Source organism: Myxocyprinus asiaticus, chromosome 12, assembly GCF_019703515.2.
Source record: "Myxocyprinus asiaticus isolate MX2 ecotype Aquarium Trade chromosome 12, UBuf_Myxa_2, whole genome shotgun sequence".
Taxonomy (NCBI): Eukaryota; Metazoa; Chordata; class Actinopteri; order Cypriniformes; family Catostomidae; genus Myxocyprinus; species Myxocyprinus asiaticus.
The window spans coordinates 15,971,047-15,989,666 of NC_059355.1; the positions used below are offsets into that span (position 1 = coordinate 15,971,047).

Here is an 18,620-nt window from a genome sequence, read left to right on the forward strand (position 1 = left end):
AAAGCATAACTTAATGAAGACTCTTATTTATTATCGATGCCAATAAAAAACATGGATAAATGAGCATTGTTGAAAGCAACTTTGTAGAAATGAATGGAGCCGCATTGATTAGACTGTCTGACTGACGGCCTGTTACGTAAAGGTTGTTTCGGCTCATGAAACTCACCTGTGATTGGCTGGATGGTCGCTCAATCAGCCCAAAGTAACAAAATTGTTTTAATATACAGTAGTAATATTTTAGTAACTCACAATTGTAGACACAATTAACCATAGTTTTACTACAGTAATACTGTAATATCCATATAGTAAATATTGCTTTACTATGACAATGTTGTAGTAAGCATGACTGTAGTAACTATGCTTAATTTTGTGGTTAGAATGGTTTTACTACAAATACCATGGGATATAATTTATTTATTTATTTATTTATTTTTTTTTTTTTTTGAAAATGTGTAATTTTTGTTAAGAAATGTTACCCATATTACATATATCAGGTAATATTACTGAATTCTGAAATCTGATCTTTGTACAATAGATATATATCAGATATATATTTAAAAATAATTTCTTATTTAAACAGCTTCAGTTAGCTGCTTTTGGTTAGTCACTTGTAGTGTAGCTAACTGTTTTTGTTTTTTTTTTAAAAAGCAGCTTGACTGTAGAACTATGTTATTATATAATATAAGTAGCATGTATCTTCACCAACATGGTCATGCTGTTCTTTTCCAAACAATGAAAGTAATTGGTGACAAGGGGCTGCCAAGCTCCAGAAAGTACAAAAAAATCCCCCCAAAAGCATCATAAAAAACATATTCCAAGTGCTGTAAAGCCATACAGTTTTGTGAGGAACAGCCTGAAATTTAAGTTGAAAATCTTGTTTGGTTACCATTTACTTTCTCAGTTTGAAAAAGAGCAGCTTGGACACCCTTCAAAAGGTCTCCTTTTGTGTTCCACAAATTAAATAAAATCACACGGGTTTGAAACGACAAGAAGGTTAATAAATGATGAGAGAATTTCCAGTTTTAGGTGAACTATCCCTTTAATCCTGTTTATTTAGCTATACTAAATTGCACACATTTGAGCTTCTATTACACTGCCAAACTCTTCAGAGAGACTCATTTTTTTTCCTGTGATGTCTCACCTGATTGAAATCTAGCAGCTGTTGCGAGTCATCTTTCATCTGTCGAGTGGGAAAGAAACAGACGATTAGCTTTCACTATACCCTGTTCGAGTCTTGTGCGTCTCTGTGGTGTGACAGAACGGCCTTTGAAAAGACATCGCTCATGTTAAAGGGGCTCTGACAGGGCAAGGGCAACAGCGTTCATATCCACCCACGGGCAAAACATCACAAAGCTACCGGCTATTACACACCCAGGCAGGTGAAATCAGAGGAGGTTTATAATTAGAAGACAACAGTTTTAAGGGATCATTCAACTAAAATTTAAACGTCTGTCGTTTAAAATAATTTAATCCTCCTCATGTCATTCTTTCTTGACCCATGAAAGACAGAAATAAAACAAGAGCTGAGACTGTCTTGTGTACAGTGACCTTTATAATTGTGATGGTGATTAAAATAAGTGCTCATTATCTTCAAGGTGCGTCTCAGCATTACACTGATCAATGCGTGTCACACACACACGCTAATGAAGCCTGTTATTGTGATTGCATGCGGCCCTGTCTTACCCACCAATCAATATTAACAGCTTGTAAAAAACTGTGCTGGAGAGATTAGCCACAGAAATGGACAGTGATACTTAAACAAAGTGCATCAAGTTTAAAAGTTGTGTGATTTTACTCTCCTGAGCTTATGTGGGTGTGAGATAGAGGCAGCCTGATCTCATGAAAATTATGTTAGTGTGGCTACATTTTTGCAAAAGAAAATTACATCCTTCATTACACGTTTTTGCTGTAGTTTCCCAGTGAAATGTCCAGTGGGGGGCGCCAAAGCCGAGTGAAATGGTGTCGTAATCTGATGAGGTTTTTAATATGACAATACATTTTTTCCAACCTCTTCTGCCATTGCATTCCTCTGAGAAAAAAAAAAAAAAAAAAAAAAAACATTTGCACTGTACATAACAGATTTGTATTTGCACTGTACATAACAGATACACATACAGTGTATTACACTGTAAAAAATTGCTGTAAATGTACAGCCAGATTCCTACAGCAGTCTACTGTGATTCTTAAATACAGTAGTTTGCTGTTAACAATTTGCATTCTGGGAGATCAAGAGCAGTCTCACTGTGAAGTGACTAGTTTTACGGTAAATAGCTGTTCTATGAAAGGCATTAGGGGGAAACAAACATTTAAAATCATGATATCATCTTGGTGAAAGCTGTAGTGACATTTTGAAACTTATATTTTAACACCTCCCCCCCACCCCCCCACATGGTTAGTGTTCATGATGTTTCTGACAAACTCATCTGTTCTGTATCATCTCACATCAGCCTTCACTTCTCTGTCTAATGAGAAGTCAAGTAAAAAAAATTAAAAAATTAAACCTTTGAAGCAATGTACATATTGCCAGGATTGAACAGTGTATTTTTATGAGAAAAAAACCAAAACAATAACAACCTGTACACAGTAAACAGGTTAACAGTATAGCACTGCACTGTGGGTTATAATGGTGACATACCCATAAGCCTTTGCGCTTGAATAAGTATGTATGCTTTGGCAATGCATTGGGGCTACAAAAATTGTAAAAAATAAAATAAAAAAAAACACATACAAAAGTTTTTATCCAGACTTAATAGAAGTGTGTTTTGTTTGGATTCACCATTATGATGATTAGTGTTCTCTTGAGCTGGCACCTTGGACCTTCTTTATTATTATATAATGTTCTTCCAGCCAGTCAATTTACGTTTAAGTAAAACACAAGTTGTTGCACTGTGCTACTTGGAAGACAAAACCTAAGGTCAGACTGAATATCTGATCCTACCTTGCAAATGGCACTATATGTGATGCATTACATATAAAAGCAAAAACAGTAAATTATATTTCAGCAGATGATATTAGCAAAATGAATGTTTGATGTTTCTGATGAACATATAGCATAACTCGAGTTTTTATCAAGTCACACAGATATCAACTCTTGGCATACAAAACGCAACAATGGTGACAATTAACAAACAAATAAAAAAATAAAAAATAAAAGCTGAACATTAAAATACAAGTAACTTAGACTACAACAAAATCAACGTCAAAATAAACCAGTAAAAAGTAAAAAATCTAAGTAATTTCTTCATGCCGCAGTGCATGCTAGGAACATAGCTGTTAATTTCAACAACAGTAGATAGATTGTAATTTGACAGCTACACTATATTGCCAAAAGTATTCGCTCACCCATCCAAATAATTGAATTCAGGTGTTCCAATCACTTCCATGGCCACAGGTGTATAAAATGAAGCACCTAGGCATGCAGACTGCTTCTACAAACATTTGTGAAAGAATGGGCCGCTCTCAGGAGCTCAGTAAATTACAGCGTGGTAATGTGATAGGATAACACCTGTGCAACAAGTCCAGTCATGAAATTTCCTCGCTACTAAATATTCCACAGTCAACTGTCAGTGGTATTATAACAAAGTGGAAGCGATTGGGAATGACAGCAACTCAGCCACGAAGTGGTAGGCCACGTAAAATGACAGAGTATGCTGAGGTGCATAGTGCGCAGAGGTCGCCAACTTTCTGCAGAGTCAATCGCTACAGACCTCCAAAGTTCATGTGGCCTTCAGATTAGCTCAAGAACAGTGCGTAGAGAGCTTCATGGAATGGGTTTCCATGGCCGAGCAGCTGCATCCAAGCCATACATCACCAAGCGTAATGCAAAGCGTCGGATGCAGTGGTGTAAAGCACGCCGCCACTGGACTCTAGAGCAGTGGAGACGCGTTCTCTGGAGTGACAAATCACGCTTCTCCATCTGGCAATCTGATGGACGAGTCTGGGTTTGGCGGTTGCCAGGAGAACGGTACTTGTCTGACTGCATTGTGCCAACTGTGAAGTTTGGTGGAGGGGGGATTATGGTGTGGGGTTGTTTTTCAGGAGCTGGGCTTGGCCCCTTAGTTCCAGTGAAAGGAACTCTGAATGCTTCAGCATACCAAGAGATTTTGGACAATTCCATGCTCCCAACTTTGTGGGAACAGTTTGGGGATGACCCCTTCCTGTTCCAACATGACTGCGGACCAGTGCACAAAGCAAGGTCCATAAAGACATGGATGAGCGAGTTTGGTGTGGAAGAACTTGACTGGCCTGCACAGAGTCCTGACCTCAACCCGATAGAGCACCTTTGGGATGAATTAGAGCGAAGACTGCGAGCCAGGCCTTCTCGTCCAACATCAGTGTCTGACCTCACAAATGTGCTTCTGGAAGAATGGTCAAAAATTCCCATAAACACACTCCTAAACCTTGTGGAAAGCCTTCCCAGTAGAGTTGAAGCTGTTATAGCTGCAAAGGGTGGGCCGACGTCATATTAAACCCTATGGATTAAGAATGGGATGTCACTTAAGTTCATATGTGTCTAAAGGCAGATGAGCGAATACTTTTGGCAATATAGTGTATATGCTGCTAAATTACAGTTTTATACTGTAGCTGTAAAAACAGTATCTAGCTGTTAATTTCAACAACAGCAAGACACTGTTAATTTTACAGTAACATGCTGGCAACCCTGCTGCCTGTTCTTTGCTGTTTTTTTTTTTTTTATGAGAACATTTTTAACAGTGTAGATTTGCACTACCCATGTGTATGTATGTATGTATGTATGTGTGTGTCTGTACGTATGTGTATAATTAGTTTTACTTTTTGTAAAAACTGCTGTTTTTGTATTGTTTTTGTATTGTTGTTCACTGGAAGCTCCTGTCACCAAGACAAATTCCTTGTATGTGTAAGCATACTTGGCAATAAAGCTGATTCTGATTCTTCTGAATATGAATATTAGATGGAGGTTTTAATGAGTAAAACGTACCTTCCTAACCTAAAACTTTAACCTAAACCTAAACAATAGTGTTCTAAAAACAAATGAGAAATGAAATGCACATTTTCTGAAGCGACCACGTCATTTTGTGTCACTTATTTGATACTTTCCTCATACACGTCGGCTTGCGTGTTTGATTGGGCTCGAACCGTGGTCTTCCAAGTTGGAGTTCCAAGTCCAACACTATCAGATGAGCTACCGCACAAGCGTAAATATGTTTTGATATCATAACATAGCATTGTGTGTGTAATAGAGTGAAAAATAAGTGTTTATAACAAAATAATCAGCCATTGTACTCATGATTTGTGAATAAAACACACAGTTGTTGTAGCAATTCCAGTGTTAATTTTACCAGAAAACTGCGATGAAACATAGAATGTGGCATGTAAAACGTCCATTCTGATATGTTCTCATTTGAAAATGCTTTGATTTCGCTACATTTACGGCTCACATCCACACTGTTTTTCTTAATCAAATACTCTCAAAAACACTCTCCATTACCTTATATTTTGGAACACAATGACACTGGGGAACTTAAATATGTCCAGAGATTATTAAAGAGTCCACAAAGTTGAAATTTTGTCGTATTTTTTTTATTTTTTTTTTATACAGGTGTATGCACATTATTGTACAATAACATGCTCTCTACAATTAGAATTTCCCTCCCCCTTTCTGTTCCAATAGAAAATATGAAAGAAAATGACAGTTCGTCAAACCATTATACCATTTTAAGTTTTTAAACCAAAACATATGATGTTCACAACCCAATTTTCTTCCGTTATGCGAAAAACATTAAGGGCATGACTTGGTTTTATCCATCAGGAATTGATTGGATGGTGAAATGTGAGCATTCATACCAGAATGGAATATGTGGAGGACTCTTGTTTAACATGAACCAACAGTCCACACAGTCTATTTGATGTCAGGCAAAAAGAAAAGTTGTTTCAGAGGCAGAGTAGCGTTGGGAATTCCGATTCATTTTAGCGAATTGGTTTGTTCGTTTCATTAAACTGTTTCAGAAAACTACTCAAAAACGAGTCATCACTTAAACATGTCCTAAGATGTCCCTTTGTGGTATTTATGAGGACAAATTGCTGTTAATCACAGCATTTTCACTATTGGATTATATCAGTTGCCTCAAATGTTGTTCATTGTTCCAACATTATTGCTTACAGCCTGGGTTGGGGAGTAACGGAATACATGTAACGGGAATACGCATTTAAAGTACAAAATATAAGTTACTGTATTCCATTACAGTTACAATTTAAATCATTGGTATTTAGAATACAGTTACATTCAAAAAGTATTTTGATTACTGAAGAGATTATTTTGCATTTTATTGTCATTTGTTTCATTCAGATGGAAAACATTTATACATATAAATGTTGTGATCCAAAGAGCGTTTGAACAGCGGTGAAACACTTTCTTATGATGTGTTACATTCATACGAGCAGACAGAGAAGTAAGTTTGAAGTAAGTTTGGAGCAGAAGAAATAGAAATAAACCTTGTGTAAATTGTCAGCTTTACGCTAAGCTAAAATGCTATTTCTAGCCAATTTACATGCACATGTTACCAGAAATGGTCAAATTGTTTTATCAAGAAAATTCACGATGGATCATAATTACTTTTTTCTAGTAAGACCTTTGATATTAGGGCAAAAATTGCATTCTTGGTAATTTTTGTATTGTTTTCCTGTAAAAATATCTAAAAATCCTTAAAACAAGATCAGTCGTTTTAGATTTATCGTGTTTTAGAAACAACACTGCATAAGATATTTAGGTTTTTCAGAGAATGTATTTTTAACATGTGTATTTTGTCTTTCTGTACTGGCAGAGTTTTTATAGTCAAAACAAGTGAAAAAATCTACCAGTGCTGAAGAAGTAATCCAAAGTATTTAGAATACATTACTGACCTTGAGTAATCTAACAGAATACGTTACAAATTACATTTTACAGCATGTATTCTGTAATCTGTAGTGGAATACATTTCAAAAGTAACCCTCCCAACCCTGCTTACAGCAATAAGAACATCTCTAAAAATAATGTCGCCAGTATTATTAATAATGTTAATTGTTCCCATTTTGTTAACAACACTATTCCCATTTCACAGTTTTACTCCTAAACAAAGTCATTCCTTACAGTTGAGTGATCTACCAAAGTTTTGCGAATCAGTTTGATCAAGGCATTTAAAAGAATTGATTCGTTCATAAATTGGATATTACTTATGCAAAATAAAGTTATTAGATACGCAGACAGACAAACATTTTTTTCTTCTTTAAAATAACATGCATTGATGAAGAGTTCACAGTCAGATGTGCATTTTAACGTAATTCATGTTTTAAATATATTCTACATAATATTATTTCGAAATATGTGTAAATCCGAGTAATTAAGGCAATTTACTTAATTGCAAATCAGTAACTGTAATGTGATTGCATGAACACGTTTTGTACCAAAAAGTAATAGATTACAGTGATTAATTACTTTTGTGCATTAAGAAAGTAAATAGGGTAATTTTTTTTATTATTATTATTTCATTTTAACTTTAAAGATTGGCTTGAACTGTTTCTTTCTCAACATTAACATTTTGGTAAGGAACTCTCGATTAATGAAGTAACTTTTCATATTTTACATGTGTGATTTCAGGAATCTGCATAATCAGAGTTGAATCAACAATATGTTTTATCATTGTTAAAGCATGAATTTCATCGCAGTAATCAGTGTTTGCATCAGCGGTGCGAGTCAGATTCAGAGACAGAATGTCAGCCATTCTAAAACAAGGCCTGTAATTGTAGCGGTGACCTGATCCATGTCTGGGCGGCAGAGAATGTGTAATTATCGTTGTTAACCAGGATGGCACACATGCTTCACTGAAAAAGGTTTCAAGAAACAACACTGGCAACCTCCAGAGCTGCCAATCACACCGAGAGAAAGACACGCACGCTGCTATTCTTCCAAAAACGTCCGAGCAGTTAAATGTGTTGCAGTGTTTGCTCTGCTGCAAAAGAGTGAACATTACCCAGCACAACTCCCATTATTACACACACACGCAGGCCTCCCCCCTGCCACATTCGGGCATTACCCGCTCACACTGTTGGGTTCGAACGGCGTTCCTGCATTTGTGAGACTTGCTCTTTATGCGGCGTATTAAATTCGCGAGTTGGTAATCAACACACGTGGTGAGCCAAAGGAGAGAGAGCGCTGTTTCACGTATCCCAGCAACAATGCGCGCACCCTTGAATTGCAGCGATGGGAGAAATTGTTAATTAAATACATCCAGATTGTGTTTTATTAAGCAGGGCTGTGTACCTGGCTGATAATCGCGAGTGTTCAGATTTGGCTGCACAATGGAAGACACGAGCAAACAAGCACAGGGAAGAATTGTAGAGATACAAAAAAGAAGTCTAAAATTACTGAGCGAGAACAAGGTACAACCGAGAGCATGTCAGAGAACTCACATTTTCTCTTTCTACTCTTTGTTCTGTTTTTTCTGGCTTGCTTGCTCAAGTCAAACGTGAAGCGTGTCAGACAGTAGAGCTGAGAGATGGAGATTTTCAAGTCAAAAGGGTAGACAAGGGGGAATTGGAGAGGCTGTAGACTCACCTGTCAAAGTGGGGCATTTTTTGATGGCTTTACTGGAAGTCCTGAATCTAACTTACAGCTACTGTGAGTCTTGATCCACAAAACAGACGTGTTTGTTGCTGTAAAAGTCTGTCTGCTCATGGGCACACATATGAACACGACGATTTGGTTTATACATGCTCACCTGTGTACTTTGAAACTTTTGTTGGTCAAGTTACTCAATAATTAATACATTTTAAATTATATCAATTTGAACAGACACATATATGGGTGTTTCTTCAATTTCAGGCAAATTTGAGCTAAAACTGAAAAATCTACACATAATAGACATTTGAAAAGTAAAAAAAAAAAAAAAAAAAAAACGATGAAGGCCTGATGAAGTTTTCAATTCAGTTTTAATGAGACCTTCATTGAAAATAAATAAATAAATAAATAAATAAATAAAAGTTGAAATCTGTTTGTTTTAATAAAAATCAACCCCTGAGACATGAAAGTGCCCGAAGTTGGGAGAAACACCTAAATACAATTAACAAAGCTTAAAAAAACACCCTATTTTATGTAACTGTGTCAAAAATATATAGCAAACAAGCAGAATTTAACTAAATATTATGAAATTAAAAAGATAACGTATAAGGGCGACACAATTTCTACACAATGAATCTGTAAATCTTTTTTGAAACTGTCCAAACGAAGGATGACAAAAGACATTCGGTGATGAGAGAGAGAGAGTGAGAGAAGGTAATGAAACTCTAATGACTATTCATAAGCGATTTGCAGGCCTGCGATGCAGCTGAGCGGAACTTGTGCCCTCTGGTCCTCGAGTCTGTTAGTTCGGCTCTCCTCAACCCTTCTGTGACATCACCGAATTACCCAGTTGCCCTCAGGGCAAGATTCAGGATGCCACTCTCTCACACATCTGCTGCACTAAAGATGCCACCTCAGGACAAAACACCCAGAACCACCAAAGTGTAAATACCTGAAATTAACAAGAGCTGATACGTCCCCCCCCCCCCCCCTCCTTTTTTCTTGGCACAACTGCACATTTCTTGGCTTTTTATTCCATTTACATCTTTCTGTTTGCGCAAGTGTGTGTGCGCAGAACTTGTGGTCAACAGGTGATCAGTTAAAGGATTCTGAGAATTGGAGAGACAGTGAATAACCACTATGGCAATCGTTTACTAGTTTAATAGACCACAAAAAAAAACACCCAAGACAATATTAAAGTCAGCATGAAACTGCATACACAACCCATTTTACTTCCATAATGTGACAAAGTATTTCTGAGTGAAACAGTATATTCAATGAAAAGTGAAGGTGAACGTTGAAATCTAGACCAGCACCAGGGTGCATATACTGTATTCTTGTACAGATCTGCCACCATTTTCGATTCTCTCTAAGAGCAATTATATTTAATGTATATCAATCAAAATCTGCACCCACTTCAGCAATTCTCTGTTTTATTTGTTATTTAGTTGTTTTTCTATTGCAGATGTGTTTGGTTATTCTGAACCGAACCCAGAGCGAGTGCCCCAGCATAGTCACTCAGAATCAGGGGAAACTCGAAAGAATAAACCCGTTTCGGTTCGGTTTCACTTTCTCCACAGAGTCACAATTCATTTCAGCTTTCTGTTTGTCTGCTGGACCGGAATCGTCTTTGAGATCCAGTTTTAACCCTCTGGGGTCGACGGACGCACCAGCGGAAACAACTTAAAATACTCCATCATTTTTGGGCATACAGATAAATGTAAGACATCATTAGAGACTATAAAGGGTCTACTTTTATTTGTATACACTCACAATAACAACAAAACCTTGTGCTTTTGTAAAATAAAGAAAATAAGCAGGGTGCGCTTTCAGCCGTCTCTGTCTCCGTGAGCATCTTTCTGAAACATGTCACAAAAATGAACAGAAACTCCACGAATACTTATCAGACAAACATGAAACATATGTCTAAAGAAAGCTTAAAATGTCTTCTTTTAAATAAAACAATTCAAATTTTAAAACAAATATTCTCCTGCAATGTAATCTGTATGAAACAAAGCGATGAACAGTTTCTCCTGGCTCAGCTAATTATCGCTAATGTGATCACACCCACCAGCAGAACGCGCTATTCATACGGTAATGTGCTGAGGCGATCATTGGAAATGGTAAACGCCCTCAACAATGCCTTAAAAAATATCAAGTTCATTCACTTTTCTGCGCATTTGGAAGATGGCACGCTACACAGGTGAGGAAGCTAACAGATAGTGATGAAGAGTTCACGTTTTCCTCAGAAGAAGAGAGGGAATCCGACGAAGAAGGTTTGCATTATGAAGAGCGACTTGATCCAGCCGAGGATACAATTTCGGATGAGTAAGTCATTTAGTTTTACTTACATATTAGTTGACATGCTATGTTATATAAACATGGACATATTTTACTAGTTGGACTATTTCCAGACTTGCCAGCCAGGATTCAGAGCATTGAAATTTGAAATATGTCCTAATAGGCAAGTTTTAGTTACATTTAAATGTTGTTTCGGCTAAAGCAGGTATTTAAATTGTATGCTGTATGATATAAATATGATATGTAATATGATATAAAAATAATATGAATGTTTAGATTATATTTTAACCAGTGTTTATGCTGCCTCATTATCATCAACGAAGCTTGTGCTTGCAAATATCTGTTCGGGTGTAAATGTGTAAAATGTGCTGTAAATATGTTCATATTAGAAAATCAGCATATTAGAATGATTTCTGAGGGATCATGTGACACTGAAGACTGCAGTAATGATGCTGAAAATTCAGCTTTGATCTCAGGAATAAATTGCATTTTACAATATATTCAAATAGAAAAGTTATTTTAAATTGTAAAAATATTTCACAATATCACTGTTTTTGTTGTATTTTGTATCAAATAAATGCAGCCTTGGTGAGCAGAACAGACTTCTTTTAAAAACATTAAAAAATCTTACAGATCTAAAACTTTTAAATGGTAGTGTAGGTCTAAAGTTTATAAGTAAAGTCTTAATGTAAAGAAAATGTATAGTCTGATTACTTCTTTTAACTTAAACTAAAAACAATACATTCAATAATTAAGTCTCCTCACATTAATTCTCTCTCAGGGGAGGGGTCTTTGTCTCCTCAGGTGTGAATCACATCAATATTCATGATCATCCACGCCTCCTCGCATATGGCCTTTCTAACACTAAAAGTGTCCTACAAAAGTTAAATGACTATATTGTTTTGTATGAATGAGTGATCAGGATGGTTTTCCATCATTTTTGTAGCAAAAACTCTAGGCTACAAGATCCAGTTCTTAAAAGTCTTGTGAACAAATGTTTAGTATGTTATATGGCCTTATTTCAGTGACTTTTGAATTTTATTTTTTTTTCAAAAACCATGCATAAACGTTATTTTCTCAAAAATACAAACATGTACATACATGTTGATCACATATTATTGTAGCCCAGTTTGTGCTGAATACAGTGTTATCAGACTTTAGCCATTAATATGTTTTTAAGCAACTGAAAAAAGCACAAATATCAAGGCATGTCCAAATTTCACCAGGGCCCAAAACACCCTCAGAAAAACTCCTCAGTTCCTTCTTTTATTCTGGAATAATCATCTCTTTAAGAGCTGTCAGTAATGTCAGTCAAGACCAGTGATGTGAAAACATTTGGCAAATATGACACCTATGGCAGTTCGCTGACCTTTAACCCTTTTCATGGAGACAAAGAAGGCAAGGTTTCCACGGTCATGAAACCTAGAAATATCAGTGAATTTAAAATTGTGGTGTCCAGGCCTGGAAAAGTCATGGACATTTCTGAAGTTGGAAGTTAAACTAGTGGGATGAATTTGTACAGTGTATAGTTGTCGCTGGAGTAAAGCTAGCACTGATAATTTGTCATTAGTAGTAATGAAATCTTTGTGGCTGTAGCTGATGAACTTAATGATGGGACATTGGCATCTATTAGACACAAGTTTAATTAAAGAACTGAAGCATTACACTGAAATATTAATGATGCCGACTGTATTTATGAGGTCTGCGCTCATATCTGCCACACAATTTGACCAAATCTCTCTCTCTCTCTCTCTCTGTATCCAACACAAGCCCTCAGGGTAAAAAACAGACCCAGATACACACACACATTCCTGTCTTTCTGAGTTTCAGTTTAAGAGTGTGTCTGTGTGTGTGTGTGTGACTGTAAGAGAATACTATAGGCCAATATGGTTTTTAAATGTTGATTATAAAGCCCACATTCATTTAGTTACTCTGTATTTCACAGCAACCATAGGGAACAACTATTAACCTTTGTGTACATGCCAGGAACTAGATCTCCTATCGGAAGGACAACACTTCATAAAATAATGTTTTTAATGAAAATATTTATCCTTAAATCAAATTTTATTATGAAGTAACCATTTTATAAAAGCAGTATCCAAATGTTCACAATATAGCATGTCTTCAAGTGCCTTATCGCATCATGCAAAACCGAACAGGATGCAAAACTTTCGCTTGAGCCAAATAATGTCTATCAACCCTAAAACAGGCATTTATTTACATGCAGGTGATATGTAAATTAGTTTATATAGCCTTACTACATAAAGAACTGTTTCTACGGTGTGTGTGTGGGTGGGTTTGGGTGGTTTACAAGGACATTTTTTTTTTATGTTACAAACTGGTTAAAAAACATCGTTTAGTATGTTTTTTAAAGTGATTTGATTTATGGGGACACTAGAAATGTCCTCAAAAATACCCTTGTATTATGCTATAAATGTAGTTTTTGAGGACATTTCTAGTGTCCCTATAATTAAAATCACTTAAAAAACATACTAAACAATGTTTTTTGAAAATATAAAAATGCAGAAAGGTTTAGGGGTAGGGTTAGGGGATAGAATCTATAGTTCGTACAGTGTAAAAATCATTATGCCTATGGAGAGTCCTTATAAGGATAGCCGCATCAACATGTGTGTGGGGGGGCTGGTCCGCTGCAGAATCCCAAAGGGTTTTGCTCTCTTGCTCCGATCTGGCATAGGCAGCATCCTTAGAAACATGATCCACACACACACACACACACACACACTGAGAGCCGAGGCAGGTGCGGGGTTTACTGATGTATTGATTTTTTTTATGATGGTAAAAAAAATGCAGAATATTAGTCTTTGTTTAGTCAATGTGGCCTGTAAATATCCAGCGCTAACCTGCACGATAATGTGCACACATTCTTCTTAATCTATTTGTCTTCCTCCTCCTCATTCTGTCCATCTCTATTACTGCTTTTCTGTCTTTTTGTTGCTGTATCAAACCTGCTCCTATTTTTCTTTATTTTATTTTTTTTTATTTATTTTTTTTTCGAAGAGTTTTGGACTTTTGTTATTTGGAAATTGTTCATTTAGATGTTACTGCCTAACGCTATACAACAACACACATATCCGCTGACCTGTTAGTAACAGTTCAACCTCCTTCCGGAAGGGATTCATGTTTGGAAAGTATTTTATAAGGTTGATTCTGACTCAGAACTGTACCTGTTAACATGTTTCTTGTTTTCTAACCAGTGTCAGAATTTTTATTAATTTTCAGGGGCATTTTAGAACTTTATAAGGGCCTATTTTGGTTCCAGTCATACAGAAACACGAAGTATGTGTCCATTTGTGCCAAATGTTTCTTTTGAATCAATTAAGTGAAATCAGTTCTTAATAAAAAATAATTACGGCTGTTAATTAAAAAAAAATAAATCAACATGAAATACTAAAGTAGCTGTAAATAATGCAAGATATCTCAATAAATGCCTTTATAATAAATGCCTTGTTTATTTTTGTTTCATTTCACATACAGATGTTTAGCTAAAATGTTGTATGTTTTACATTTATTTCCACATTATTAATATGAGGGGCATTTTCGTCACTTTCAGTGGCATTTTTTTTTCCCAGAGCCCCCATTTATTCTGGATTCTGCTTCCAACTAGGTGAATAAATCACATACATTAACTTTCCAATCATAACTGTTCCACAAAAGCTACAGGATATCACTTTCTTTACTTGAACTACTGGAGTCTTCTACACTTCTAAAACATATACTGATTTTTACTCCTGTGAGCGAGTCGTGTCAGGTTCGAGGGGCAGCGTTCCCTTGTGGTTTCGTTCGGAGCGCTGACAGGAAGCCGGAGGAGCGGTTGACTCACAAATCCCTGCCGTACAGAACTTTGAGGAAAACCAATCTGACCTTCTAACATTACAACTCCTCCAATTTCCTTACTTCTGTCTGCGGTAAATCTCCTGTTTTCTTAAATGCGTGTCCATTCAGCAGAATATTTGACTCCTCAATGAGTTTGATTCACCTCTGTTCACTATGTTTTTATCAATCCTTGTTACTTGCGATTTTGTAGACAACTTTGGGCTCACATTCCTTAAAATTTTTCCACAACTTCACCCCCCAATTTTATTTTATTTTTTTCATTCTGTCATCATTTACAGGACTCACCCTCATGTTGTTCCAAACTTGTATGACTTTCTTTCTTCGGTGGAAAACAAAAGATGTAAGGCAAAATGACAGCTTCCGTCACCATCAATTCATTGTATGGAAAAAAGATGTGATTAAAGTGAATGGTGAAAAAGACTTACATCTCCTTTTGTGTTTAACTTGTTGAGAATCTTTAGTTCATGAGGATCTTTATTTCATGAGGAAATGAAAAATGTCACTGTTCATCTCTTTTGGATGTTTGAATTATTCAGATATTCAGGAAGCCTCTCTATCTTCTAGGTGTGTGTGTGTGTGTGTGTGTGTGTGTGTGTGTGTTTGTAACCTAAAAAAAAAAAAAACTGGTTACAAACTGGTAATTACAAGGGTATTATGCAATAAATGTGGTTTATGAGGACATTTCTAGTGTCCCCATAATTTAAATAGCTTAAAAAACATACTAAACAATGTTTTATTGAAAATGTAAAAATGCAGAACGTTTTTTGTGAGGGTTAGGTTTAGTGGTAGGGTTAGGGTTAGGGAATAGAATCTATAGTTTGTACTGTATAAAAATCATTATGTCTATGGAGAGTCCTCATAATGATTGCTGCACCAACGTGTGTGTGTGTGTGTGTGTGTGTGTGTGTGTGGCATACAGGCTAAAATTGCTTTATCATGCTAAAGTGAGGTGAGCATCAATTATTGAGTTAAACCTGAGGAAATCACTCCTCTCTCTGGGAGTTTGTGTCAGTATGGGCTGCTTAAATTTCAGACAGATGGACACTTTCTCTCTCTCTCTCTCTCTCTCTCTCTCTCTCTCTCTCTCGCTCTCTCTCTCTCTCTCTCTCTCTCTCTCTCTCTCTCTCTCTCTCTTGTGTGTGTGTGTGTGTGTGTGTGTGTGTGTGTGCGTGTTCAGCTCCAAATAATTCAATAAAGACTGAAACTGACAGTGAAGATCTTGTGTGGGGAAACTGCACTGATAAAATTCACTGTTCTGAATCTGTAAAACCCTTTAAAGTTCAGGTTATTTATTTGCATATGATTTGCTTTAGATAAACTGCACAACACTCTAGAGTGTGCAGTCAAACACATGCTGCAGTGGTTGTGATGTGCAGAGATGTGAGCTCGTCTTTTATGTCCACTGAATCGACATAAATCTTATTATTCCTGTCCCAAAGAAACCAAAAATCACAGAACTTAATGACTACAGACCTGTCGCCCTGACGTCTGTGGTCATGAAATCATTTGAGAGACTGGTGTTGGCCCACCTGAAGAACATCACTGGACCCTTTCTAGATCCCCTTCAATTTGCTTATCAAGCAAACAGGTCTGTGGATGATGCAGTCAACATTGGATTGCATCATATCCTGCAACATCTGGACAGACCAGGGACATATGCAAGGATCCTTTTTGTGGACATCAGTTTGGCTTTCAACACCATCATCCCAGCTATACTCCAGAATAAATTACACTAACTCTCTGTTCCCATGTCTATCTGTCAGTGGGTTACCAGCTTTCTGATGGACAGGCAGCAGCTTGTGAGTCAGGGGAAACTCACATCCAGCACCTGTACAATCAGCACTGGTGCCCCCCAGGAATGTGTGCTCTCCCCACTACTCTTCTCCCTCTACACCAATGACTGCATCGCCAAGGACCCCTCTGTCAAGCTCCTGAAGTTTGCAGATGACACCACTGTCATCGGCCTCATCCTAGATGACAATGAGTCTGCATATAGAAGGGAGGTTGAACAGCTGGCTGTCTGGTGCAGTCAAAATAACCTTGAGCTGAACATGCTCAAAACGGTGGAGGTGATTGTGGACTTTAGGAGGAACACCCCAACACTGACCATTCTAAACAGCACTGTGGCAGCAGTGGAGTCATTCAGGTTCCTGGGCACTACCATCTCACAGGACCTGAAGTGGGACACGCATTGACTCCATTGTGAAAAAGGCCCAGCAGAGGTTATACTTCCTTTGCCAGTTGAGGAAGTTCAACCTGCCACAGGTGCTGCTGATACAGTTCAACTCAGCAGTCACTGAGTCTGTCCTCTGCACTTCAATAACTGTCTGGTTTGGTTCAGCTACGAAATCAGACATCAGAAGACTACAAAGGACAGTTTGGACTGCTGAGAGGATTATCGGTTGCCCCTGCCCCCCCTTCAAGAACTATACACTTCCAGAGTGAGGAAAAAGGCTCAAGAAATCACTCTGGACCCCACTCACTCTGCCCATTACCTTTTTGAACTGTTGCCTTCTGGCCGACGCTTCAGAACTCTGAGCACCAGAACCGTCAGGCACAGGAACAGTTTTCTCCCTCAGGCTATCCATCTCATGAAAGATAAATTGCCCCATTGAGCAATAACTATGTGCAATACACAGTTTAGACTTTTTTATATTTATCCAACACATCCAACCTCTTTTGTCATTTCATTCCTCTGGGGAAAAAACAAAAAACAAACAAACAAACAAACAAACAAACAAAAAAACATTTGCACTGTACATAACAGATTTGTATTTGCACTGTACATAACAGATAACAGATTTGTATTAGATTGCACTACGTATGTGTATGTGTGTGTCTGTGTCTGTGTGTGTGTATGTATGTATGTGTATAACTATTTTTTTTATTTTTTTATTATCTATGTCTTGCTGCTGTTTTTGTATTGTTTTTGTATTGTTGTACACTGGAAGCTCCTGTCACCAAGACAAATTCCTTGTTTGCCTAAGCATACTTGGCAGTAAAACTGATTCTGATTCTGATTCTGAATGCATGACTCCACCTGATTTTCCCAAGAACAAAACAGCATGATAAGACACTCGTACAGCTAACCTCTCTGGCCTCACACCCAAGCACACTGTATTTGCGTAACACTCTCATCTCACGCATACAGCTCAATGCATAATACTATGACTCCTGCAGCCCCGCTTCTGTTTTCAGTTTTAACTAAGGTTAACCACTGCTAACTCACACTGCTAAGATATTTCTAATTTTTACTAAAATAAATAACTGAAATTTTAACCTTTACAAAATATCTAGAGTTGCCGCAAACTTGCCGCTAATTCTGCATTCATTTATTTTAACTTGCAAATGAGCTTTGCGGCAAACTCTTCATTGTTGCCAAAGGTTTAATGCAGTTTCACCACTGAAGAGATGCAAACTTCTGGCAAACATCTGCGGCGAATAACAAGCTCTTTTGCATGTGAAAATATTGAGTGGCGTGTTTGCTGCAACTCTAGATTTTTTGTAAGGGAAGTTGTTAAATGTACTTTTCCATTTTATTTCTTACTACTCATTTAGCTGTTTAGGCATAATAGCTTGCTATATATGATAACTGGCTAACTCATCTATTTTGCTTGACCAAAATCACTAACGCAATTACTTACGAACTCATAAGTAGGAACATCCCAGGAGGTAAAAAACATTAACCTCGTTAACCCGTTAAAAAGGAGACAAAATGACAGAGTGCAACATCTCAAGGAATTCTGTGAGGCAACATCTCCTGGCGTGTCTTTCCTGTGTCAGGGTTGTCGTTCAACCGTTGGCATTGGTGCGAGGTTAGGTCACGGTTTCACATGTGTGTTTTCAGAGGGAATGAAGTGTTGTGCGCTCGGCCCAGTGGAGGGAAACAGTT

The 18,620-nt window shown here is 37.2% G+C and overlaps 2 protein-coding genes across 2 annotated transcripts in view; one reads left to right on the plus strand and one right to left on the minus strand.

The window, feature by feature from the left end:
- LOC127449053 (zinc finger E-box-binding homeobox 2-like) overlaps positions 1–18,620 on the plus strand; it is a 128,976-nt gene that overhangs the window by 61,893 nt on the left and 48,463 nt on the right. The gene's annotated exons all lie outside the window — the stretch shown is intronic.
- The window catches only part of LOC127449066 (uncharacterized), a 361,616-nt gene continuing 346,308 nt past the window's right edge, over positions 3,313–18,620 (minus strand). Inside the window, exon 2 of the mRNA XM_051712209.1 lies at positions 3,313–4,343. Coding sequence (XP_051568169.1) covers positions 3,761–4,343 — 583 coding nt within the window. The 3' untranslated portion in view covers positions 3,313–3,760. The remainder of the gene's footprint in view (positions 4,344–18,620) is intronic.